The 26,029-nt window shown below is 50.6% G+C and overlaps 1 protein-coding gene across 1 annotated transcript; it reads left to right on the plus strand.

Annotated features, from left to right (window-relative positions):
• Nucleotides 1-1,662: 1,662 nt before the first annotated feature.
• On the plus strand, nucleotides 1,663-19,225 carry WBP2NL (WBP2 N-terminal like). The gene is made up of 6 exons (XM_040988307.1): nucleotides 1,663-1,724; nucleotides 6,305-6,413; nucleotides 6,960-7,101; nucleotides 7,254-7,346; nucleotides 13,092-13,193; nucleotides 18,750-19,225. Exons 1-6 carry the CDS (start codon nucleotides 1,663-1,665, stop codon nucleotides 19,223-19,225), a joined length of 984 nt encoding a protein of 327 aa, XP_040844241.1.
• The last annotated feature ends 6,804 nt before the right edge of the window (nucleotides 19,226-26,029 follow it).

Consider the following 26,029-nt stretch of genomic DNA (forward strand, 5'->3'; position numbering starts at 1 on the left):
TGGCTTCCCATAAGGGAGTTTCCTATGTCTATTTTCCCATTACAATTGCTTCAGGGTCTTTGCCCTGAGTTTTCGGAGCTTCCTCCAAGGTGACAGTTGGGTATGGTTTTACAATGGTGAGATTTGCCACTCTCCCATTTCCTGTCTTCCTAAACCTTCCAACCATGTGGGAGATGTGACCTGGCCAAGACCCTGCTGCTGTGTGACCATCTCAGAAGTGAACCAGTGGATGGGGGATCTGACCCTCTTTGTCAGACCCCCTCTGCCTGAGTCAGGCCCCCTCTGCCTGAGGACAGACCCCTTTTGCCTTAGGACAGACCCCCTCAGCCTGAGGACAGAACCTCTTCTGCCTGAGTCTGACCCCTTCTTTCTGAGGTCAGGCCCTGGCCATTTCCCAGAATTTTAGTACTGAAAGTAAAGGTGACCCTGGAAAGACATCACACTTCGCCTCCTACAGTGAAAACCCATATTTTTATTCCCTAAACTTGCTATGTTTCCTCCTCCTCCCTGGAGACAGAGACCAACTCCATGAGAGCTGTGTGTCCATCTTTCTTAGACAGCTGTCTCCTACAGTGACTGGGTTAATAGCTTGTATTTTTCTTGAACTTCAACCCACTCTTTTCCTTGGGGCTCACACTCTCCCAGCAAGCATCACAGCTCTCACCTCTGTATTTGGATGGCACGACCACACACACTGGAGCTGGAGCCTCAACAATTAGCAGGATGGGAGCAAAGTACAGGTGAGTGGTGGGACATGGTTTGGAAGGGTCTAAATTGGGGGACTCAATTTTTGGAGTCATTCAAATAGAGTGACAGAGGCAGGAAAGAGTGGCAACGTGACATTGACATGGAGCAAAGAAAGATGTTGGTGAATGTGTCACCTCTGAGACCCCTAAGTGTCCTTCTAGTCCAATGCTAAGGGCAGACAGACAAAGGAAATGCAGAGAGCAGAATCCTCTGGCTAAGGTGACATTTAGTTACCAACACTGAGGACACCAGGGGACATCTTAAACCCAATGGCGCGCCAGTTTATGTGCCAGTGTTTTTTCCTAGTGGTCTACAAAAAAACGATTGCACTTCTGCTTGGCAACAGAAATACAGTGTCCCTGGAGATGTCTGCTGTTATCTGTGATGCTGGAAGCACAGAATATGGTCCCGTGTCCCTCACTGTGTTCATCATAAATGCCCCAGGCACAGAGCAAGTAGTACGGGGGCCGCTGTTGCTTTCCGGACTGCGAGGGGGTAAGAGTAAGCAGTGCTGTAGGCGGAAGTCAGGGCTGACAGTAGCCCGGTTAGACGTGCAGGCGTCTGGGTTCCTTGTCCTCAAGGCAAAACCTCACACCAGGGCATTGTCTACAGAGGAGATTCCCTGGTGTCCTTCTCAGACAGCGGATGGGGGCTGGCAGCCATGCGAGGGTGCCAGTGCAGATGCCAACGCTGTAGCTGGGGAGGAGGCCGAGGCGGCCATTCACCTCATTTCTTTAAAGGCAGAGAAACCTTAGAGGCTTCCCAAGGGTTGGCAACAGTGGGGGCTGCAGCCCCCTCACGTGACCGCTCGTGTCTTTGCGCCACAATCTCCGCCCACTCTGCAGAGCCCCGCCCCGCGGCCCGGCCGCGCCCCTTCCCATCTGAGGGGCGGCAGGAGGAGGGCCTGGGCCCGGAATGGCGGTGAACCAGAGCCACTCCGAGGACCGCCGGAGGCCGGCCATCCCCCACGGAGAAAGGTGCCTCATGGGGAGCCCGGGTTCTGGTCCGCGGAGGGAGAAGCATGAGGAAGACCCGGCGCCAATCAGGGGCCGGCCCGCGTTTTTCAACGTGTGACACCTGACTCCGCCCCGGGCGTTGGGACGGACGCCTGCCATTGGCTGTCCGAGCTGGGGCGGGGCCGCGGGGTCTAGCGCGGGCGGCGGCCTGCGGTACCCGGCTGTGGTGAGGGGACCCGGCTGTGCGGACGAGGAAGCCCCCGGCCTGGCTGCCGCTGGGAGCCCGCCGTTTTACAGGGTGACGACGCCCAGGCGTCCCGGGCGCGACCCTGGCCCCCGCCCCCGGGAGCAAGGGCGGGTGCTGCGTGGTCCTTCTCGAAGGTTCTCGAACTGCCGCGGCCCTCTCTCCATTGCTCTTGGAGCGTTTCGAAAGTCCTTTACTGAAAACCTCGTGGCGACAGAGGAGAAGCCGTGGCAGAGTCCGCGGACGGCCTGGAGTCCACCCTGCTGTCCTCGTCCGTTCCACGGCTGCGCCCGGCGCGCCCAGCGCCTTTCCAGTCTTGACAGAGGCGTGCGTGCGGGTTGTGGGTGCGTGCTGCCCCAAGGCCTGCGCTGTCTGTCCCGCGGGCAGGGCAGGGTGGACGGGCCGGCTGCTCCCGCCAGCTCGCTCTGCACCGGAAGCAGGGAATGAAAGGCTCCTCTCTCTCTTTTTAATTATCGCCCTTTGATCTTCACTGAATCCATTCTGTGCTCCCGAATACACAGTAGTACTTATTGAGTACTTTAGTGTGGCAGGGGCTATATCTTTATAATTAGAATTGCTCCATCTACAGTGAGAATGGGTAATGATTTCCTGGGGTTACAGATGAGAAAACTGAAAATAACGGGCTAATGAATGTGAGAGGGCTCTTTTTTTTTTTTTAAATTTTTAGAATTGTCTACAGAGTTGAGTGGGATGAACGCCCGTGTGGTGCCCAGTCAGGGTGGGGAGGGCCCAGGCGTGAAGGTCGGTGAGACAAGTGCTTCAAATTTTTTCTCATGGCAGGAGAGAGAGGGGACCACTCCTTGCTGTCAGACTACACCGGGGACAGGGGACAGTCCTTGGAGGAAGTGTGGGAAGAATGTTCCGAGAGTGCTGCTTGATTGGTTTGGATAGTTCTGAGGTGTTACCAGCTTTGTTGTGCCAGGGATTAGAACTGATGCCCATATGGGATCCTCGCATGTGCAAGGTGAGGACTTCAGTCACTAGGCTACTGCGCTGGGCCCGGATATCTTTTGAAATATATCGTTGTCACCTGTCAAAATGATTTTTGGGAAATATGTTTAGCAGAGGTGAATTGGAAAGTCAAGATTACATAGTCTCTTTAAAAACAGATTAAAAATCCTTGTCAAAATATATGTATATGAAAATATATTGCAAAATCATCCTACAGAATTGAATCAGTCCGAATTTCTTCCAGTGTTCTGCGTGTCCAGTTCTCCTTCCTTTGCCCAGCAACCCTGCGTGTCTGGCAGCGACCATGCTACTTTACGAATTCACCTTCAGATGCTTCCCAGAGCTGGAATCACCATGTTTGTCTTTTGGATGGGCTTCTTTAACTTGCATGTCCTTCAGGTCTCCCCTTCTTTTTAAGACTAAATAATAACTTCAAAATAAAGATTTATTTGTTTTCATTGGAAAGACAGATTTTAAGGAGAGAAGGAGAGACAGGGAGATTCTCTATTGGCTGGTCACTGCCCAGGTGACCTCTGTGGCCGGAGCTGAGCTGATCCGAAGCCAGGAACTTCCTCCACATCTGCCACTGGCTTTCATGCATGCTTCAGTCATTCATCCACTGAGGAACATTTTGCTTCCTTCTGCCTTCTGGCTACTGTCAGTTGTCCCACTACACGTTCTAGGAGGCAGAGATCTCATTCGAGAAGTTGCTTGCGAGTGTTTTGGCGGTATCTTTAGTCATGATTGCTGGAGCATCATTTAACTTGTTTTTATTTTTTGATCTGCTTTCCACAGCAGCTGGGTAATTCTGCAGCTCCACCAACAGTGCATGGGTGAGATTTCCCGTTTCTCCACAGCCTCGCCAACACTGTTTCCTTGTAATATTAAGTAGCCATCATAGAGGACATACATGGCTTTGTGGCTTTGATTTGTGGCTTTGATTTGCATTTCTCTTCCAAGTAATGAGGTTGAGAATATTTTCAGAGCTTTTTGGCCATTTGTATATTGTCTTTGGAAATATGTCTATCTAATCCTTACTCCATTTTATGATCAGACTTTTGATTTTTGCTCAGTTATGCATGTTTTTGATATGTTGACAATATTTGCCCTGTAGCACATATGCAAACCTACAAGCATGCCTCTTGTTCTTGGGTCATCTCTGTTGACTGTGACTTTACACAGAAGTTTTTAAAATGGGGATTGGACTTGGTGTAGTGGTTGGGGTCTTGCTTGGGGTGGCCTCACCGCGTCCTGGGGTGCTGATTTGAGTTCTGTCTTAGCTTCCTGCTAGGGACGCTCGGGTGGAAGAATGATGTAGTACTGAGCTTTATGCAACGCTCATGAGGGTGCTGCCCCTTTCTCCCTCCACCACACGAAGGCAGCTCAATATGGAAAACTCTTTTGAAGAAGGCCAAGACAAGGTGAAAGTAAAACCCATGGTGGCAGATCGTTCACATTAATTTGTGAGGAAAAATTTAGACATCCTCTAACTCTTAGAAAATATTTATAAGAATTTGTTTATTTTTTCCCTTCTATTTTATTTTAAAATTTATGGTACAATTCCATAGGCTCTGGGATTTCCTCTACCTGCTCGCCAAATTTGCTCCCCCCAAGTTAATTCCCCCATATTATTATATAGTATAATCCTTCATAAGCAGTCATAAGTCCATCATTCTGCAATTTTAGTGTGTTCTGACATTGCTGGTACAGGCAATGGCAGACAGCCCAGCATCCTATTGTCAAGATGCATCCAACTGTCTTGTTGGGAGTCCATCTTTGTTTTGGAAGCAGTGATGCATATTGCGTTGTATCTTCACATCTGGATATGATAGTCTCTGTTACGTAGTTGCTATAATTCCCTTAAATAAGAAGCCATAAAACAAAGTCAACAACAGGAATAAAGTTTAAAAAATGTACAGCAGAATTCACTTATGGTTTTATCTACTTGAAAGTCAGAGAATGTTGGAATGAGAGACAGAGGTAGACACCTCATCCACCCAGTGGGTCATCTCCCAAATGTCCGTGACAGTCCAGAACGGGGCAGGCTAAAGGCAGGAGTCAAGAGCTCCGCCCCAATCCACTGCAGCGGTGACAGCGACCTAAGCATCAGGGCCAACTGCTGCTGCTTCTGCAGGTGTGTTAGCAAGTGCTGGATCACAAGTGGAGCAGCTAGGACTTGAACCAGGCCAGAAGGGGGATGCTGGTTTGCCAGCAATGGTGGCCTCTGCTTTGACATTTTGGTGCAATTTATACTGTATAGTATATTACTTATGATCTGTAATTTATGTTTTTGTCCTTTCCAAAAAATTTAGTAGCATCTGCTCTTTCCTGGAGCTATAGTAGCAAAGAAGAGAGACACTTTTTAAATCACATTTATTTATTCAGTGTCTTTTCTGATAGTCATTAAAAGATATGTATTATGATAATTATTAAGAAAAAACCCTTGGGGCCAGAGTGGTGATGGAACTGGCTAATCTTCTGCCTGCAATGCCCTTTTCCCACATGGGCACCAGTTCATGTCCCGGCTGCTTCACTACCCATGGCTTTTGGGGAGTGAGCCAGCAGATGGAAGAATTTCTCTCTCTCCTCTCTCTCTCTCTGTAAATCTACATTTCCAATAAGAATAAGTCTGAGAAGAAAGGAAAAAAAAAACAAGGAGGATTGTATGAGTTGAGGTTTCCTGGGTTGAGTGAGAGGAGATGAGAAGTTGAGGGAAGAAGCATCAGAAGCTGCTGGGCCTTCACCTTCATTACAAGTCAGAAAACTGTACAGTGTTTTGTTTTGTTTAAAGATTTATTTATTTGAAAGTGTTACACAGAGAGAGATCGTCCATCTACTGGTTCATTCTGATGGCCAGAGCGACTGGGCTGGGGCGAGCTGGAGCCAGGAGCCTCTTTCAGGTCTCCCACGTGGGTGCAGGGGCCCAAGCACTTGGCCATCCTCCTCTGCTTTCCCAGGTGCATTAGCAGGAAGCCGGGTCAGAAGTGGAGCAGCCAGATCTTGAACTGGTGTCTGTATGGGTGTTGGAAGTTTAATGTGCTATGCCACAGCTCTGGCTCCAGCACAGTGCTTCGTACTGACTGTTCAGTAACCATCAGGATTAACGAACAAACGTGGAAAGCAGGAGTGAGTTTGACAAGATGACGACTTTTGTGGTAAACAGGCAAAAGAGTAAGAGTGAATTGTCAGAGTAAGATGATTTGAATTTGTTTTATTTCAACAAAGTGGCAGTGGTAGCGGCAGCGGCCTCCATTCATGGATGCGTGCTGAGACGCGGCAGTGGGCTGAGAGCTGTGGTCCTGTTCTCTTGCGTGTCTGCCCTCCTCCCACGGCCTCCTGGTGGAGTGTGGCCTCTGAGCCGCGCGTGTCTGCCCTCCTCCCACAGCCTCCTGATGGAGTGTACGGATGTGGACCTGTCCTTCCCACAGCAGCCACAGAGCTCCAGCCTCTTCAGCGGCACTAAAAGCGGAACGCTGTTTCTCACTTCCTACCGGGTAATTTCTACTTGTATTTTGATCTTCTGATTTATTCTACATTTGTTTGCCTAAAAATGGAAAAAAAAAGCTAACATTGGTTTTCAAAGCTTTTTAAAAATTTTATTTATTTGGAAGGGAGGGAGCACAGGAGAGGGAGAAAAAGCTTCCATCTGCAGGTTCACTTCCTTAATGGCTGCAACAGTTGGAGCTGGGCCAGTCTGAAGCCAGGAGTCAGGAACCTCTTCTGGGTCTCCTGTGTGGTTCAGGGGCCCAAGGCCTTGGGCTATCTTGGTTTTCTAGGTCTTTAGCAAGGGGCAGGATGGAAGTGGAGCAGCCGGGATTTGAACCAGACACATATAGGATGCTGACACTGCAGGTGCTTGACACCACAGCACTGGCTGCTCAAAGTGTTCTAAAAGCATTTCACTCTGAGATTTTCCGAGTTGAAGAGTGATGGAAGGGACTGGGGGGTGTGTCTCCATCAGACCCCAGTGCCAAGGCAGCACTGCCCTGCTCCGTGGCTGGACCCCACACCTCGTTGCTAACGTGCGTTTCCTCACTCAGGTGATTTTTTTGACTTCACATTCAGTCAACGATCCCATGTTGTCCTTCATGATGCCATTTCACCTGATGAAAAACTGCACCGTTGAACAACCGGTCTTTGGTGCAAATTACATTAAAGGAACCATTCTTGCGGCTCCTGATGGTACGTATGACAGTTTCCTCAGAAGCTTCTAGAAGGTTTCAGAATGTTGGAATTCAGATGAAAGCTGCGCTGCTTCTCGGGGGTGGCATCTCAGCGTTGGTGGCAGCCCTGATATCTGCTGTGCCCATCTCTTGGTGCTGTTTCTTCCCTAGGTGGCTGGGAAGGACAGGCGACATTCAAATTAGTCTTCAGAGGGGGCGGTGCCATCGACTTCTCCAGGGTGATGGCAGAGGCGGCCTCTGCTGGTGAGTGCTTCCGCTTACGGTATTATGTTCTGTGGTTTCCAGGCGGGTGGGAGGCCAAAAGGTACTGGCCTCTGGGCTCAGGCAGCTGCCTTTCCCGAGCCTACCCACCGTGTGCCAAGTGCCACACTACCTGCTAGGGGCACAAAGATGACCCAGTCCCTCCCTGACCTCTAGGAGGTTGTGATCTAGTGGGAGCTGACACTGAGGCACCCGAGACTCATGAGAACTGAGGCTCTGTGGTCTATTAGCAGTATTCATGAATGTACTTTGATGTATTTGAAAGACACACACGTGCGTGGAGAGGGAAGAGATCTTTCATGAGCTGGTTCATTCCCTAAATTCCCACAGGAGCCAGGGCCGGGTTGGGCTGAACCTGGAGACAGGAACTCCATGTGGGTCTCCCACGTGGGGGGCAGGGACAGTACCTAATAACGGTGCGGCGTGCACTGATCCAGAATCTAATCCCAGATCACACATGGAATTTAGCAGTCCTGTTCCTTGGCCTCCTTGATTTTGGAACTCAACCTTTTTCTTTTCTTTTTTTTCCCCAATATTTCATGACATTGACATTTAGAAAGAACACAGACTAATTTTGTAAAATACTACTCATTTGGGGTTTATCTTTTTCCTCATGATTGTACTCAGGTTGTGTATTTTGGCAGAAATACTATGTAAATGATGTTGTGTCCTTTTGAGCTGGCATAGTTTAAGGCACTATTTATTTTTAAAGCAAGAGGAAGAGAGAGAGAAAGAGAGAGAGAGAATCTTCCATTTTCTGATTCACTCCCCAAATGGCCACAATGGTGGGATTGGGCCAGGCCCAAGCCAGGAACCTGGCGCTCCATTCAGGTCTCCCACATTGTGGGCAGGGGCTCGGGTGCTTGGGCCATCTGCTGCTCTTCTCTCAGCTGCATTAGCAGGGAATTGGATCAAAAGTTGGACGACCTGGACTTGAACCAGCACTCTGATATGGGATGCCAACATCGCAAGTGGCAGCTTAATGTGCTATGCCACAATAGCCCCAGGCGGTACTTTTTCAAGCCCTGAATCAAGCCGAGCATGAGGTCCGCAGGGCCGCTAGAGGCCATGAGTCGCAGCTTGGTGTTCCAGGGACGAGCTGTGAGCGGGACTGATGTGGAACTCCTCTCTGGCGCTGAGTGGGAGGCTCGCTCAGTAACTGAGAATGGCGGGCCAACGGCCCTTAGCTCCAGGAGACAGGAGGGGAAGGAAGTGAGCCGACTGTGGAGTGGGGAGGGCTGGTCGCGAGGGAAGAAGATGAGCAGGTGAGTTTACGACGATAGAAGTCAAGGAAGGAGACAGGTGGGAGAGGCACGTGTGGCCGGGGTGGTGGGGGAGTTGGCACCATCAGAGAGGGGAAGGTGTGTCGCAGGTGGAAGTGTAGAGCTTGGCAACGGGTGACGTCAGGAGAGGACTCAGTGGCAGGCTGGGGAAGCAGCTGCTCAAGAGCCATGTCACAGGGCAGGGAGGATCTGGAGGCTTTCTTGCAGTTGCCTGTAATGATACAGTGCGAAGACACAAAGACCACGGAGTCCACGGAGTCCACGAGCTGTGCCGAGCCTAAGGCTCTCCAGCGGTCAGGAGCCTGGAGCTGGTAGAGGGTATCCTGGCAGAGCGAGGGCAGCTGTGGGTTCCTGGGAACGTGGTTCATCCTTGTTGCAGATGTCCGAGGAACATAGGAGTGTTATAAACTGGGATGAGTCCTTGCCTATTTCTGGCCTCATGGTGCTGAGGGAGCTCCTTTTTTGGACTTTGGGCTAGAGATAAGGTAACTTAGTTTATGCTCCCGTTGAGATCTGCTTCATGCCCAGAAAGCCTTTATTTCAGCAGGCGTAGGGCCATTTGGTGAAGATTTAGGCAGTTTTTAGAAATTAACTTGGTCCAATGTCTAGAAATGCTTTGGGTTTTGCTAGTAAGTATTGTAACCTCCTTCCTCCTCCAAAAATCAGGGCTTGTCAGGTAGACTTTTTTTTGAAGATCTATCCATTCTTATTTGAAAGACAGAATGAGAGAGAGAGAGAGAGAGATCTTCCATCCACTGGTTCACGCCCCAAATGGCTGTGATGGTTGGAGCTGAGTGATCTGAAGTCAGGAGCCGGGAGCTTCCTGCAGGACTCCCACATGGGTGCAGAGGACCAAGGACCCAAGTAACCCTTCACCGCTTTCCCAGACTGTAATAGGAGCTGGATCAGAAGTCGAGCAGCTGGGTTAGAACCAGTGTCCATATGGGTTGCTGGCACTGCAGGGGGAGGCTTAACCTGCGGAACCTCAACATTGGCTCTGAGACTACTTTTTGACACTCTCAGAGTTAACTGCCAATTTTGCCTCACCGTCAAATTCTTTGGCCAGGGAAGATCACCTTGCTCTCTTCCAAGTGATCCAAGCTTTTGCCACATACACGAGCACCTGTTGTATGAGAGTCCAGCAGCGGACGAGGCACTTGCGTTCTGAGGCTGGTCTTAGCATGCTGCACGGGAGGCCTGCATCTTGTAATGCAGTGCCTGCCTCAGGTTCCCACCCTACTTTGAATCCAGCTTCCTGCTGACACGCATGCAGGGGGCAGCAGGTGCTGCCTTGGGTCCCTGCCATCCACGTGGGGGACCCAGATGAGGCGTGAGGCTCCTGACACAGCCCTAGCTGCCATGAATATGTGAGGAGTGAACCAGCATATGGAAGATCTCTCTGTATATCTTTGCCTTTGAAATAAATAAATAGGACCCAGAGCAGTAGCCTAGTGGCTAAAGTCCTTGTTTTGCACATGCTGAGATCCCATATGGGCACAAGTTCTAATTGTAGCAGCCCCGCTTCCCATCCAGCTCCCTGCCTGTGGCCTGGGAAAGCAGTCGAGGATGGCCCAAAGCCTTGGGACCCGGTAGGTGCATGGGAGACCCAGAAGAGGCTCCTGGCTCCTGGATATGGATTGGTTCAGCACCAGCTGTTGTGGCCACTTGGGGAGTGAATAAACAGACAGAAGACGTTTCTCTCTGTCTCCTCCTCTTCTCTATGTATCTGACTTTCCAATAAAAATAAATATTTGGAAAAATAAATAAAATAAAGCTTAATAAAAAAAGACTTTCCTTGTGGTATATGGATTGGGCTTTGTGGCACAGTAGGGTGAGTCACTGGGAGGTCCACATTCCATGTCGGAGTGCTTGGGATTGAGATCTGTTTCCAGTCCAGCTTCCTGCTAATGTAAGCCCTGGGAGGCAGCAGGCGCTGGTCCGACTACCATGTGGGGGCGCTGCTCTGAATGCCGGTTCCTGGCTGGGACCTGGACCAGCCTTGGTCGTTGCTAACGTTTGAAGAGTGAGCAGTGGATGAAAGATCTGTCTCTGTCTCTGTTTTATTTCTCTAAGCCTTTTAAATGAATAAATGGATAAATGCATACATAAAATGTAAACATGTACACTTCTGGTTTGTGGTCAGGTATGTAGCCTGGCAGTCAAGCTGCTCTTTAGGAATCCTGAGTCTCGTGTTGGAGTGGTTTTCATGTCAGAGTGCCTGGGTCTCGTGTTGGAGTTCCTGGGACTCATGTTAGAGTGGGTTTTGTGTTGGAGTGGGTTTTGTGTTGGAGTTCCTGGTTCTTGTGTTGGAGTGGGTCTCGTGTCAGAGTGCCTGGGTCTCGTGTTGGAGTGGGCTTCATGTCAGAGTGCCTGGGTCTCGTGTTGGAGTGGGTCTCGTGTCGGAGTGGGCTTCGTGTCAGAGTGGGCTTCGTGTCAGAGTGCCTGGGTCTCGTGTTGGAGTTCCTGGGACTCATGTTAGAGTGGGTTTTGTGTTGGAGTGGGTCTCATGTTGGAGTTCCCGGGTCTTGTGTTGGAGTGGTTTTCGTGTCAGTGCCTGGGTCTCGTGTCGGAGTTCCTGGGTCTGTCCCCACTCTGGCTCCTGACTCCAGCTTCTTGCTAATGCAGACCTGGGGAGGCAGCATTGACGACGTAGAGTTGGGTTCCTGCCACCCATGGGAGATACCTGGATGGAGTTCACAGCCTCGTCCCTGGCATTGCAGGCATTTGAGGTGTGGACCAGAGGGCAGGACACACTCTGCCTCTCAGATGAAACTTAGTCCAGTGAGAGTCATAAAAAAAAATAAGCAAGTTGATAAGTGAACAGTATACTTTCTGTCCTTATATAAAAGGCATTAATCAGATATGAAAAAGGAAGGTCATTAGGTCAGGAAGGCAACTTTAGCTTTATAGTGAATGAAGATATTGCTAGCTCATGAAGTGGATAAGCCCCAAAATTATTGATGCTCAAGACAAGAGATCTGACTGCTGTGTGAAGGCCAATCAGCAGGTTCAAGAGGTGGCCCCTTTCCCCGAATTCAGGAACCCAGGGGCATAGGGCTTCTGTGGGGAGACAGAGAGCAGGATCTCCCATCCACTGGTTTACTCTCCAGATGGCAGCAAGCAGGAGCTGGGGGCTCAGGGAGGGTCTCCCATCAGGGTGTCATCGCAGCCTCCCACAGCCCACGTTGGCAGGGAGCTGGGTGAGGCACGGAGCCCAGGCACCCTGATGCAGCCATCCCAACCTGCACCTTCACCTCTAGGCCGAGTGCCTGCCGCCCTCTGCCGTCTTAACCTGTGGCCTCCACGGCCTCTCGAATGGCCAGCAGAGCTGAGAGGAGCTAAGCCTTCATCTGGGAAGCTGTGGGCCAGGTCTGGGGGAGGGCCCCACAGCTAATCCTGGGAACCTGTGAATTTTATCTGATTAATAGAAAAGGATCTTTGTAAATGTAATTAAGGTTCTTGGATGACATTACGCCATAGATGGAGCCTAAATGCCATTATGAGTGGCTTTTTAAAAATAAATATTTATTCAAAAGGCAGAATCACAGAAAGAGAGAGAGACAGAGAGAGATTTTCCATCTACTGGTTCACTTCCTGGCTGCAATGGCCAGGGCTGCGCCAGTCTGAAACCAGGAGCCAGAAGCTTTATCCAGGTCACCCATGTGAATGCAGGTGCCCAAGTCTTTGGGCTGTTTTCAGCTGCTTCTCCAGGCAAATTAGCAGGGAACTGAATTGGAGGTAGAACATCAGGGACTCAAAACAGTGCCTGTATGGGCAGCTTTATTTGTTATGCCACAGTGCCATTCCCAACTAATGTTCTTTTTTTTTTTTTAAGATTTATTTATTTATTGGAAAGTCAGATATACAGAGAGGAGGAGAGACAGAGAGGAAGATCTTCCGTCTGATGAGTCACTCCCCAAGTGAGCACAACGGCCAATGCTATGCAGGATCCAGGAATTTCTTCTGGGTCTCCCACGCAGGTGCAGGGTCCCAAAGCTTTGGGCCATCCTTGACTGCTTTCCCAGGCCACAAGCAGGGAGCTGGATGGGAAGTGGAGCTGTCGGGATTAGAACTACCGCCCATATGGGATCCCGGTGTGTTCAAGGCGAGGACTTTAGCTGCTAGGCCATGCTGCCGGGCCCAACTAATGTTCTTTTATGAAGGAATTGCTTTTTTCGGTACCGTGCTGCTCTTCTGTTGGCCTTCAGCGGATGCATATGTTGGAGATTTTCCGAGTATCTGTTGGGATGGCGGCTATGCTAAGCCCTTGGAGAGCATAGACAGTAAGACCGCCTCTGCCTGTGGGAAGCACGCTGGTCAGGGCAGGCTTGCATTGCTTCGCTGCTATCTCCAGGAGCCTGGTCAGACTCAGGTGGGAGGCGGGGGTTAATACTCAGCTGACATCCAGTTACCTGCCTTCACGTTGTCAAACCTGCCTTCTCAGCTTCCCGGGGAGCTCCACTTGGGACCACCGGCTACCAGCTTGGCCCCATCAGGATTTATATCATCGCTCGAGATGAGAGTGTGTACCCTCCACAGACGCCTGGCCAAGGTAAGGGATGCTGCGGTGCTTCTGTCTCGAGGATGGGCTCATCGCAGCCTCCGTTCCAGCTCTGTTGCACAAGCGGCCGCAGCCGTGGGGCCTGGGTAACAGTCAGGTCTCTGGCTGCATTTCCGGCCTCAAAGCGAGTTGCCGGGTCAGCAGGTGATTGGGCTCTACATTCAGACTTACGCTGAAATTTAAAAAAAAAATTAATTTTATTTATTTGAAAGGCAGGGTTACAGGGCCTGGTGTGATAGGCTAGTGACTAAATCCTCACCTTGCATGCGCTCAGATCCCATATGGGCACTGGTTCATGTCCTGGCAGCTCTGCTTCCCACCCAGCTCCCTGCTTGTGGCCTGGAGAAGCAGTCGAGGACGGCCCAAGGCTTTGGGACCCTGCCAAGTGTGGCTGAGCAACCTTGTGTGTGCGTGGAGGGTATGAAACAATCTGTTTATCTATTCACTCTTGATGGACATTTGGCTGGCTTTCAACTTTTGCCTATTATGAGTAATAGCTGTTACATGGAGTTGTATGTAAGATTCTGTGGGAAATGCAGTTTTAATTTCTTTGGGGTAATTCTACCCAGGAGTAGAATCAGTTAGGTGGTAACTGCACATGTCCTTCGTTAATGTTTTATGTATTTGAAAGGCAGGGTGACAGAAAGACAGACAGATGAATCTTCTCTCCTCTGGTTTACTTCTCAAAAAGATGAAATGGCCAGGACTGCGCCAGGCCAAAGCCAGGAGCCTGGAGCTCCTATGGGAAGTGGTCTTCCATCTGCTGGTTCTCTCTCCAAATGGCCACATAGCTGGAGCTGAGCCAATGGGAAGTGGCCTTCCATCTGCTGGTTCTCTCTCCAAATGGCCACATAGCTGGAGCTGAGCCAATGGGAAGTGGCCTTCCATCTGCTGGTTCTCTCTCCAAATGGCCACAATAACTGGAGCTGAGCCAATGGGAAGTGGCCTTCCATCTGCTGGTTCTCTCTCCAAATGGCCACAATAACTGGAGCTGAGCCAATGGGAAGTGGCCTTCCATCTGCTGGTTCTCTCTCCAAATGGCCACATAGCTGGAGCTGAGCCAATGGGAAGTGGCCTTCCATCTGCTGGTTCTCTCCAAATGGCCACAATAGCTGGAGCTGAGCCAATGGGAAGTGGCCTTCCATCTGCTGGTTCTCTCTCCAAATGGCCACAATAACTGGAGCTGAGACATTGGAAAATGGAGCAGCCAGTACACAAACCAGTGCCCATATGGGATCCTACCTCTTGTAAGGAGAGGATTAGTCAGTTGAGCCATTGTGCCAGGCTCCCTCAATAGCTTTCTAGAATTAGACTCTTAACTTGATCTTAGCCAAAAGGCCGAGAAGCAATTTCTAGAATTAGACTTAAATAAAAATGACTGGAGCCAGAGTGGTGGTGCAGTGTGTTAAGCTGCTTAGCCTGTTCTTCCAGGACACTCACCCCCAATGATTTTTTTTTTTAATAAAGTTGGTGATGGGGAGATGACATCATGGTGCAGTGTTTGAGCCACCACCTTCAGAGCCAACATTCTGATTTGAGTCCCAGCTGGCTCTACTTCTGATCCAGCTCACTGCTAATGTGCCTGGGAAGGCGGTGGAGGCCAGGATACAGCCAGGGGGAGTTCTGGGCTCCTAGCTTCAGCCTGCCCAGCCCTGATCATTGCAGCGTTTTGGGGAGTGACCCGGTAGGTTGGAAGATCTTGTTCTTCCTCTTTCTCTCTGTCATTCTGCCTTCCAAATAGATAAAATACAACAATTGCAGTGGCTGGGCTGGGCTGAACAGGAGTCAGGAGCTAGGAACTCCATCTGGATCTCACGTGGGTGCAGGGGCCCAAATGCTGGGACCATCTCTGCTTTCCGAGGCGCGTTCATCGGGAACTGGATTTGAAGCAGAGCAAATGGGACTCAGACCAGTTCCCACGTGTGACACCAGCATTGCAGGCCGTAGCTAACCCACTAATACAATGCTGGTCCCTAAAAGAAAATCTTCATGTGCAATTTTATTAATTTAAAAAGCCATATCTGGGTGTTAGATTTTGTCAACTGCTCTGTCATACTAATGTGGCCAGACAGTCTTTTTTCTTTAGCCTGCTGTGATGGATTATCTGAACCTTCACATGTCTGCCTGGAATAAGCCATGTTTGGCCATTGTGTGTAATTCTATATACGTTTGGATTTGATTTGCTCACATTGAAAGGATATTTACAACTATGTTCCTGAAAGATGTTCTAACTTTTTCTTCCTTGCAACATCTTGCTTTGCGTTTGCTGTCAGAGTATTTTTGGCTTCAGAGAACGAGTTAGGAGGTGCTGCTCCTGCTTCTCCTATCTGGGAGATTTCAGAAAATTGAGACCATTTCCTCATTAAGTGGCTGATCAACTCAGCCTTGACCCATTTGGGCCTGGTGCTTTGTGTTCTAGAAGCTCCTAACAGTTAATTAAATTTACCTAACAAGTATAGGGATATTGAGAAAATCTGATTCCTGTAGGTTAATTTAGCATTTTGAACTGAAGACTCAGCCCGTTTCAGTTAAGTAACCAAATCTGTGAACAGAGGATAGATTGTTCATAATATTCTTTTGCTACCCCTTTAAAATTTTTTAAGATTTACTTATTTTTATTGGAAAGGCAGATTAGATTTTACAGAGAGGAGACACAGAGAAAAATCTTGCATCCACTGATTCACTTCCCAAATGACTGCAATGGCTAGAACTCAGCTGAACGGAAGCCAGGAGTCAAGAGCCTCTATTGGGTCTCCCAAATCATGCAGAGCCCTAAGACTTTGGGCTGTCCTCTATTGCTTTACCAGGCAAGTAGGGAGCTGGATGGGAAGTGGAGCAGTTAGGACACGAACTGGCTAAACCTAGAATTTGCAAGGCGAGAATTTAAACATTGAACCACCATGCCTTAAAAATGTTTTTGTGGGGCCCGGCGCGGTGGCGCAAGTGGTTAAAGGTCCTCGCCTTGCACGCCCGGGATCCCATATGGGCGCCGGCTCTAATCCCGGCAGCCCCGCTTCCCTTCCAGCTCCCTGCCTGTGGCCTGGGAAAGCAGTCGAGGAAGGCCCAAAGCTTTGGGAACCTGCACCCGCGTGGGAGACCCAGAAGAGGCTCCTGGCTGCGGATCGGCATAGTATCGGCCCGTTGCGCTCACTTGGGGAGTAAATCATCGGACGGAAGATCTTCCTCTCTGTCTCTCCTCTCTGTATATCCGCCTTTCCAATGAAAAAAATAATAAAAATAAATCTTTAAAAAAAAAAAAATGTTTTTGTGGGGCCCGGCTCAGTAGTCTAGTGGCTAAAGGCCAGTAGTCTAGTGGCCTTGCACATGCCAGGATTCCATATGGGCCCCAGTTCTAATCCTGGTTGCACAAGCAGGATCCCATATGGGCCCCAGTTCTAATCCTGGTTTTAGTCTTATTTCTGATCCAACTTCCTGCTCATGTGCCTGGGAAGGTAGCAGAGGATGGCCCAGGCGCTTTGGCCCCTACACCCACATGTGAGACCTGGGGGAGGTTCCTGGGTTCTGCCTAGCCAAGTCCCAGGTATCACAGGCAGTTGGGGAGTTAATGAATGAAAGATCTTCCCTCCCCCAACTCTGTAACTCTGCCTTTCAAATAAAATAAACCTTTTAAAAATTGTTTTATTGAGGCTGGTGCAATAGCCTATTGGTTAAATCCTCATGCTGGGATCCCATATGGGAGCTGGTTTGTGTTTTGGCTGCTCCACTTCCCATTCAGCTCTCTGCATGTAGCCTGGGAAGGCAGTAGAGGACAAGCCAAAGCCTTGGGACCCTGTATCCACTTGGGAGAACTGGAAGAAGCTCCTGGCTTCGGATCAGCTCAGCTCCAGCTGTTACAGCCACTTGGGGAGTGAACCAGTGGATGGAAGATCTGTCTCTCTACCTCTCCTTCTCTCTGTAAATCTGACTTTCTAATAAAAATAAGTAAGTCTTGTAGTTGTTTGTTGAAAGCTGGTATTGCACTGGGTTACAGAAACTGAGATAATTAGGAGTTAGATAATGTTTAATGTTTACCCTAGAGGTAATATTAGAAATCTCGACTTTGTTCTTTTTGCCTTTTACCCCTCACCTCCTTGTCTGTTGTCTCTTCGGCTTCTCCTAAGAACTTTTTAAAAAGTCATTTTATCTGAAATGCAGTGAGAGAAAGAAGGAGAGACATCTTTCATCCTCTGACTGATTCCTCAAATAGCTGCAACAGCTGGGACTGAACCAAGATGAAGCTGGGGGGCCAGGATTCACCTGAGCCTCCCCATGGGTGGCGGGGACTGCACCCATGGGCTACCTGGGGTACTCCACCCCTTGGGCTACCTTGCATTGGGCTCCCAGGTGCAATAGCAAGGAGCTGGGTCTGGAGCGGAGCAGCCAGGCCTCACACACGGGACAGCTGATGTCTCTCTTGGCTGTCATTGGCTTCAGGCTGGAATCTGCTCCCTCCCTCTCTGCACATTGCTGGGTGGTGGCCGACTTGGTGGTTTCAGTCATTTGTCAGAGCCAAAGGACAGTTGTTGATCGTCAACTTGTTCAGCCCTTTTCTTACTGTGAGAGTGGAAGTGATGCCTTCTAAGCCCTTAATCCAACCTGGGTATTTTATTTATTTATTTTACTTATTTGAAAGGCTCCCATCTTACTGTTCACTCTCCCCCAAACCCGCAACACCTGGTGCTGTGCCAAGAGCCTGAATTTCAACCCAGGTCTCTCCCGCTCCCACAAGGGCAGCAGGAAAGCAGTTCCCTGAAGTGGGAGCTGGAGGTGGGAGTGGAACCCGGTACTCTGCTCTGGGATGTGCACAGCTTGAGCCCTAGACTAACTGCCTGCGACCCTCCCTGGGCGTCTTAAATGGGAGGTGACCCACAATTAGGTCCTCGTGTTCATGTGGTTTGTTAAGAGAATAAATTGAATAAAGAAAATAGAAGTTACAGAAAAATAGTCTTAAAAGTGTCTGTTCACCTTGACCCAGCCAACAACTCACTCTGGAAAATAAAGCTCATGTTGATTGGACTATCCCCTGGGAAGTTGGCAGCATGCTCTCCGCCAACAAGAGATGTGGCATCTATCCCTCTGGTGAAATATCAGCCAGCTTTTTTAAAAAAGAAAAAGAAATATTATCCAGCTTTTAATTTGATATAAAGTAATAACATAAGGAAACATCTTATTAAGAAACCAGATTAAAAGTACATGGTTCATAGAAGATCACGATTATGTTTTTAAAAATGTCTGCAAGGAAGTATAACGAAACATTGTCTTTAATGATGGAGTTGTAGTTAACTTTTTCTTTGTATTCACCTTTTCTGTTTTCCAAATGCATATTCCTTCTGAATATCATCGCTGTATTTATAATCAGAGTTCACAACTCTTAGTGTACCCAAATATAATGTTTTCTTGTTCATTTGGATCCCTTACATTGATGGCTCAAGGAAAAGGCTTTAGTGTTACTCCGCCTGAATTCTCTTCTTGCCTCAGTTGGCCTCAGCACTTTCTTACTACTTGCCCACAACTGATTGATTCTCTTTCTGACATTGCCAGCAATGCACTGTGGAGCCCCACCTCCCGGATATGCTGCCCCGCCCCCAGGCTATGGAGCCCCGCCCCCTGGATATGCAGCTCCGCCTTCTGGATATGCACCCCTTCCTGCTGGATATGAAGTCCCGCCTCCTGGATATGCAGCTCCGCCTTCTGGATATGCACCCCTTCCTGCTGGATACACAGCCCCGCCTCCTGGATATGCACCCCTTCCTGCTGGATATGAAGTCCCACCTCCTGGATATGCACCCCTTCCTGCTGGATACACAGCCCCGCCTCCTGGATATGCACCCCTTCCTTCTGGATATGCAGTCCCGCCTCCTGAAAATGCAACCCCTCCTGCTGGATACGGAGGCCAGTCCTCCAGATTTGAAGCCCCGCCTGCGGGAGATGGAGCCTCACCAGGGGTGTCCGGAGCCACACACCCACTGGATCTGCAGATGGCGCCCCCAAACCTGGCAGCCCAGCGTCCTGACTAGCTGACTTCACTTCCATGTCGTTCGTTCTCTCAAGCTGTTCTCACCCTTGTAAGACGTTAAGGTTAATTCGCCCAGCGAGGTAGCACCGCACAGTGTTGGTCGGGTCTGCACACAGCCCCAGGGGCTCATCCCACCGCGTAGCAAGGTAAGCTTAGGGCAAAAGTGTAACTTTATTTCCCTGCGAGGTCTTAGGATCGCCTCGGCTGAACGGGCGGAAAGGAGAGTAGTTCTGGAGGGATCATTTGCCAGTTGTGGGGCTGGCTTTGCGCTGCCCTTCCGTCGTGCCTGGTTTGTGAGTCTGGAAAGTTCCCTGTTCTCAGGCGTTGCATTGCGAGGCACCAAGGTGTGTGCTGCTTCGCGTTACATTGACACGGAAAGCGTGGAACAACTTACACGTCCAGCAGCAAAGTCTGTACCTTGTGCTGTGACGTGTGTAATTGTGCACGGCCATTGAACACGAGATGCAGAGATGAAGGAAACTAAGGGCGAAGCAACAAAGGGAGGCGATCGAGGGATGGATTTGACTTCATGCAGTGTTTTAACTTTGTTATGGCGAAAGTGAAAAGATAGGCAACTGACTAGGACAAAGTTGTTTCTAACATAAATATTAAACAGTTTATCCGAATGTCAGAATACATGAGTTACAGCTCTACCTTCCACACTCCCCCCCCCCTAAAAAAAAAAGAAATGGACACCAAATAAAGAGTTGCCGTTACCCAGGAAATAGTGCAGTCAGAATACGTCTGAAAGGTGCTTGCCTTGATTAGCACTAGGGAAATGCAACTTGAAATGAGAAGCTATTTTATCTCAGCAGACCTACAAGGTTTAATATTCTTGATGTAGGCCTTTCTGTGTGGCAGGTTTGTGGGGGCCTGAAGAGGCAGGCGTACGGGGGGGTGAGGGGGCCTGAAGAGGCAGGTGTACAGGGGGGGTGGGGAGGCCTGGAGAGGCAGGCATACAGGGGGGCGAGGGGGCCTTGAGAGGCAGGCGGGTGTATGGGGAGGGGGCGAGGGGATGAGCCAGCGGGGTATGCGGGGACCTGGGGGCTCACATCCAGGTAAGTGGAGCAAGCCTGGTGATTTCCCCAAGTGCTTGGTCCTGGATGAGGTATGGGAGAATCCTAGGTTAGAATGTTGGCCTGGGGTGCTGGTGGACAGGCTTGGGGAACTTTGAATGGGTCTGGATCTTGGGGTGTGTGGAGGGGTAAGGTCCCAGGCCAGCACATGTGCCTGGAGTTTGGGCCCCTAGTGGGCAGGCAGAGCTGCAGCCCAGCACACTACCCACTGGAAGTCTGGGTCTTGGACGGCTGGGCTTCAAAGCCTGTGCACTCCTGGGCACAGGGTCTGTGGATTGATCAGAGAAAGGGGCAAGGCAATGTGTGGGAGGGAAAAATGTTGGGGGAGTATGTTGCAGGTGAGGGAAGGCTTCCGAGGGACCTCCACGGACAAGGCCAGTGTATGCGCAGGTAAGCAGGGGTGCTGAGGTGGAGTAGTTTGGAGGAGGGAGGCTGGAGGACCTTTATGGGTGAGACCAATGCACCAGCCCTAGCTGGGCTAGTCAGCAGGGTGCACCGCCGACCACCACTCACTCATGCATAGTAAGGCTACCTGGCAGGGCGAGATCACTGTACCCTTCAGTGAGAGTGGAACAGGGGACGGGTAATGTTAGATTGGGCTATGATACTGACCAGCACGCAAGAGAACTGGGTCGGGGAGAAGATTCCAGGGGCATGTGAGTTCACCCCTGTGAAGCTGCGGTTTACATTGGTTTGCTCAAGAGCTGGGGGTAGTGATGGGCTGGCTGAGCTAGGCATGACCACGGAACCCTCCACACTCATGGGTGCTGAGACTGGGGATGGGTCAGGCTGGTTTAGGTTGCAGTACCTGTGAGTGCACCCAAGAAGAGGGTGTGAGGTGGGCCAGGCCACAGTATTCACCAGCTCACACAAAGGCCAAGACCAAGGGGGTAGACCATGCCAGGTAAGGACCTAACACCCTCCAGCACATATGAGATCTGGGTCTGGGGACGGGGGGACTTGGGAAACTCCCCTGGTGGGCTGTAGCTTCCATGCATGTGTATGTGATCAGGCTTGAGTGTTGGTCAAGCTGGGCATCGTAACTCTACCCATTGGCAAGTGTGTAGGTTGGTTCTGGACGGGGACAGAGTGGACAGGGCTAGGCCAGACCTTAGCCCACTGGCAAGTACAGGAGCAAGGCTGGAGTGTGGGACATGCTGAGCTAAGCTATTATATCTACTGGTTCGCATGAGCCAGGGATGGGAGCAGACTGTGCAGGGCTAGGTTACAGCACCTGCCAGTGAGAGTTGGGACTGGGGATGGACTGGGCCAGACCAGGCTTCAGCATCTGATAGCAAAAGCCAAGATGGGAAGGGGTCATTCCAAGCTGGGTCAGAGCAACCACTGGCATGCAGATCTGTGGCTTGGAACAGGTCTGGTTGGGGAGGTAGGGTGACACCCTGACTGGGTTGTGTTTCCCTTTGGTGAGCATGAGAACTGGAATAGGGGCAGCAATCTGGGCTGGATTTGACTGCAGTGTCCCTTGGCATAGATGTGGACTGGGTCAGGGGTGTGCCAGACTGGACTAGACCCCAGTACCACTAGTATTTGTGAGAGCCAGGATGGGTGTAGCATAACATGCTGGGCTAGGTCTTAGCACCTGCTGGATCACGTAAGAGCTGTGCCTGTGCATGGACCATGTGTGGCTGGGCTGTAGCACCAAGCAGTGAGAACCAGAATGGGTGAAGGCCAACCTTGCCAGAACAGGAGGTGGACTAAGTAGGTCTGGACCAAGGACCCACCAGTGTGCACGAGATCTGCCACTGGGGGGAGACCTGATAGAGGAACTTGGGGAACTCCTTTGTCAGGTTGCAGTCCCTACAGGTGAGTGCAAATATCTAGGCTGGGAGTAGCCCAGACCAGGCCAGGTTATGGTACCTGCTGGCATAGATGTGGGCCAGGTCTGGGGGCGGGCCAGGCTAAGCCAGTCCATAACACCCACAGACAGATCTGAGAGCCAGGACAGTGTTGCAAGACAGGTTGGGTTAGGCTGCAGCACCACCAGTCCACATTAGGGCCAGGACTAGAGGCTGGCTGGGCTAGGCTGGGTGGCTTTATCTGCCAGCATGAGCTGGAACTGGAAGCAGACTGGGCTGTGCCAGGCTACAGCATCCCCTGGCAAATGCTGAAGTGAGGCAGGCCATGCCATACTGGACTGTAGCTCCCATCAGCGCATGTGAAACCTGGTGTGTGTGTCGGGGGGAGGGTTGTGGTAGTGCAAGTCCAGTAGAGGAATTGCAGGGGGCTCCTGCTGGACTGCTGCTCCTGCTGGTGAATGTGAGAGCTGGGACTGGGGACAGACCAAGCTGGGCAGGCCTACAACACCTGTTGGCCTGCATGTGAATTGAGTTAGGGGGATAGCCAGGCTGGGATAACTGACTGTACCCACTGGTGTACGCATGAGCCAGAGTAAGGGCAGGCTGGTTGGGCCTTGCCGCAGCATCAGCTGGCAAGTGCTGGGACTAGGGGCAAACCCTATCAAGCCAGCCTGCAGAACCACCTGGACAGTGCAAGATCCGGGGTAGGGAGTGGGTCCAGTAGGGAAATTGTGGGCACCTCTCTGATGGGCTGCAGTTCTCACTGGTGAGCATGGCTAGACAGGTGGTAGCAACTGTGGCATGAATGTGGGCCGGATGGTGGAGTCAGTTTGGTGAGTTAGGCTTTAATGCCCATTGATGTGTATGAGAGCTGAATGGGATATGGGACAGACTGGACCAGTCTGCTGTATGTACTGGCAAGTACAGGAACCATGGTTGGGGTGCTGGCATGCTGGGAGTTATTGGGGGTTGCTTTGACTAGGCTGAAACTCCTACTAGTGTGTGTGTGTGTGTGCTGAGTGTGAGGTGGGCAGGGTTGGGCTGGGCCACAGCACCCAATGGTTTGAGTAAGAGATGGGGTGGGAGATAGATCTGGCCTACCAATTGCAACTACCCGCATGTGTGTAAGCTGATGTGGGTGATAGAATGAGCCGTACCCTGTACAGGCAGGTGTGTGCAAGAGTCAGGTCTGGCATCATCTCAGATGAGATCTTTTTGAGGATCCCTCTGGCTAGACCGCTGGATTCAAAACTCCAACAATGGGGACAGTAGCAGGCCCTGTGGTCTGACTGTGGAGTGCATGCATCAGAACTGGGCCTCCTCAGTGGCTAAAGATAGAGCAGTGGATGACATGCCCAGATGCAAGTGGGGTCTGTAGAGGACATCTGGTACCATAGTATGACAGACTGCTAAGTGGCATCCCTGGATGACCTCTGCGTGACAGAGGCTGAGCTGGAAGACCATGAGGCAGACTGCAGTTGAGGTCTGTCAGGCCATAGGGTGGTGCCACTTGCACTGCTTGCCTCAAGTGATCAAAACACACACACACACACACACACACACACACACACACACACACACACGGAAGGAAAGTACAAATTGGTCAACTACCCCAGCCAAGCATTGACAGCAAATACCTGGGTGAATGGAGACTTTGGGGTAGACCGTGCCAGCAGATGAGTCCTGCAAGGATTTCCTCATCCTTGGATCGGTGAGGTGGACAGCATTCCAGAACTATGGAAAGCACTTGAGCGAATCCTCAGATCATGCTCCACAATGGGAACCCTGGGGTGACATCGGGTGGCTGTTCCCCATCCCCAAGAATAGGGGCAGTCGGGCAGGTGGATGCAGCTTCCCCCCAATCTCTCCCGCTCCCCCAAATCCAAGAGGAAGAAAGGGAAAAGTTGGCAACAGTGGTCTCACCCACTTTCCCCACATCCTCATCCTGCCTACCCTGGTCAACTATGTAAACATCAGCAAAAATACTCCTGATAGAGCAGCAGCGTATCTGCGAATGACTTGGCATATGTATGTACATGAAGATGCACTTGGGAAGAGCTCACCCCTTGTTACAGGGGGCTGCCTTGTGTCTTCCAAGAGTGTCCAGCATCTTTGACCTCCCACCCAGCATCTGCCAGTAGTGGACTCTAATTGTGATAGCCCCAAATGCCCACTTATTTCTTAGCAGTGCCATCCTGGCTGAGAACCACTCTGGATTCTTCCATTCTCCCACTCTAACCAACTTCTTAAGTTCTTTGGCCTTTCCTTGTGTTCTTGTAGACTCATTAAGCCATCTAAAAATGAGAGCTTAAAAGTTCTATGTCAAGTATTTTTTTTTAATTTTTTTTTTATTGGAAAGGCGGATATACAGAGAGGAGAGACAGAGAGGAACATCTTCCGTCCGATGATTCACTCCCCAAGTGAGTGAACGGCAACGGCCGATACTATGCTGATCCGAAGCCAGGAGCCTCTTCCGGGTCTCCCACGCGGGTGCAGGGTCCCAAAGCTTTGGGCTGTCCTCAACTGCTTTCCCAGGCCACAGGCAGGGAGCTGGATGGGAAGCAGGGCTGCCGGGATCCCATATGGGATCCCGGGCGTGCAAGGCGAGGACCTTAACCACTTGCGCCACCGCGGTGGGCCCAATGTCAAGTATTTTTTTGACAGAATATATAACAAAGGGTTATTGGATCCACAAGATATTTAGGCTAACACTTTTAGGCATACTTGGTGCGTAGCTGAAACTATTATTCATCTATATAGTGCTTCACCTGACGTATATTTCGAAGCACTCCCAAACACTGTTTGTGGCTACATAATATTCTATGGCTTCCTTCTGTAGCTGTACTGTAAACCTGGCTTTGGCCAGGCCTGGCACCAACTCTTTGCAGGTGACCCAGAGGGTGGAAGGTCTCTGCCTCTCCCTCTTTGTAATTCAAATAAATGGTTAAAGAGGAGCTCCTTGTGTTGTCTCCCAGGAGTCTCACCATTTCAAGCTGTTAACACACTGTGAGTTGGTTCTGGCATGTGATATGGGAGCAGAACGGCTCGTTTCTATGGGAAAGGTGGTTCTGATTGTATGTGGCAGGGTTCTCGTGGCTTTGAGGGAAGGGACACACTCCTGGCAGTTTGGAGAGGAAATACTAGCTGGTTGCTGGTGCTGTGTTAAAGCTAAGTTATAGGAAGGCGCGTTGTCCTGTTTTATTGTTATGTTTGAACATTCCTACAGGGGTGTCCCTGTCTCCAGACAAGATTGCCTTGGATCAGGAAGAAAACAAACGAGTTCCTAACTGGCTCCCGATGGAAGAGCCTAAAGCAACATCCTAGGAGAGAGGCAGTGTGTGTGTGCTGAGGGAATGAGCAGGAGGGACAGAAGCCATTGGGCATCCCCAGGATAAAAAGACAAGTTCCATAGTCAGCAAGGACATGTGGCCACCTCCAGGTCTCAAACAGGGAACTCCCAGTCAATTCCAGTACTTGTCCCAACTTCCAAGGCCGTGGTCTCAACTCCTGTGCGCTGCTGCACCCTGCAGCCCATTCCATTCTGCCTCAGTAGCACCCCGAGCAGGATCCAAGGCTGCAAGCATACACAGGAGGCCAAGCCTGCAAGGATGGAGGCTTGGGCCGAGGCGGGCGCTCCTGGACCAACTCCACAACCTCCACTCACCAGCTGGGTCAGGGAGCTTTCTCCTGTGGCTAGGTTCCCAGACGCTGTGACTTGGTGACTAAATAGGCAAAGCTTAATCAAACAAATGTCATAAAATGTGCAATTACAAGTTCTTTCCACCAAACTACATACAAGGACCTCAGAACCCAGTGGGGGTTGGGAGGAGAGGTTATGGGGAATTCAACTCAGAAAGCCATACCCTAGGCTAGGGCAGGGAAAAAGGCCTGGGGTGCCTAGCAGCCCACCCT

Source organism: Ochotona curzoniae, unplaced genomic scaffold (genome assembly GCF_017591425.1).
Source record: "Ochotona curzoniae isolate NIBS_2020 unplaced genomic scaffold, NIBS_Ocur_1.0 contig_1014, whole genome shotgun sequence".
In the NCBI taxonomy this organism is placed as follows: domain Eukaryota; kingdom Metazoa; phylum Chordata; class Mammalia; order Lagomorpha; family Ochotonidae; genus Ochotona; species Ochotona curzoniae.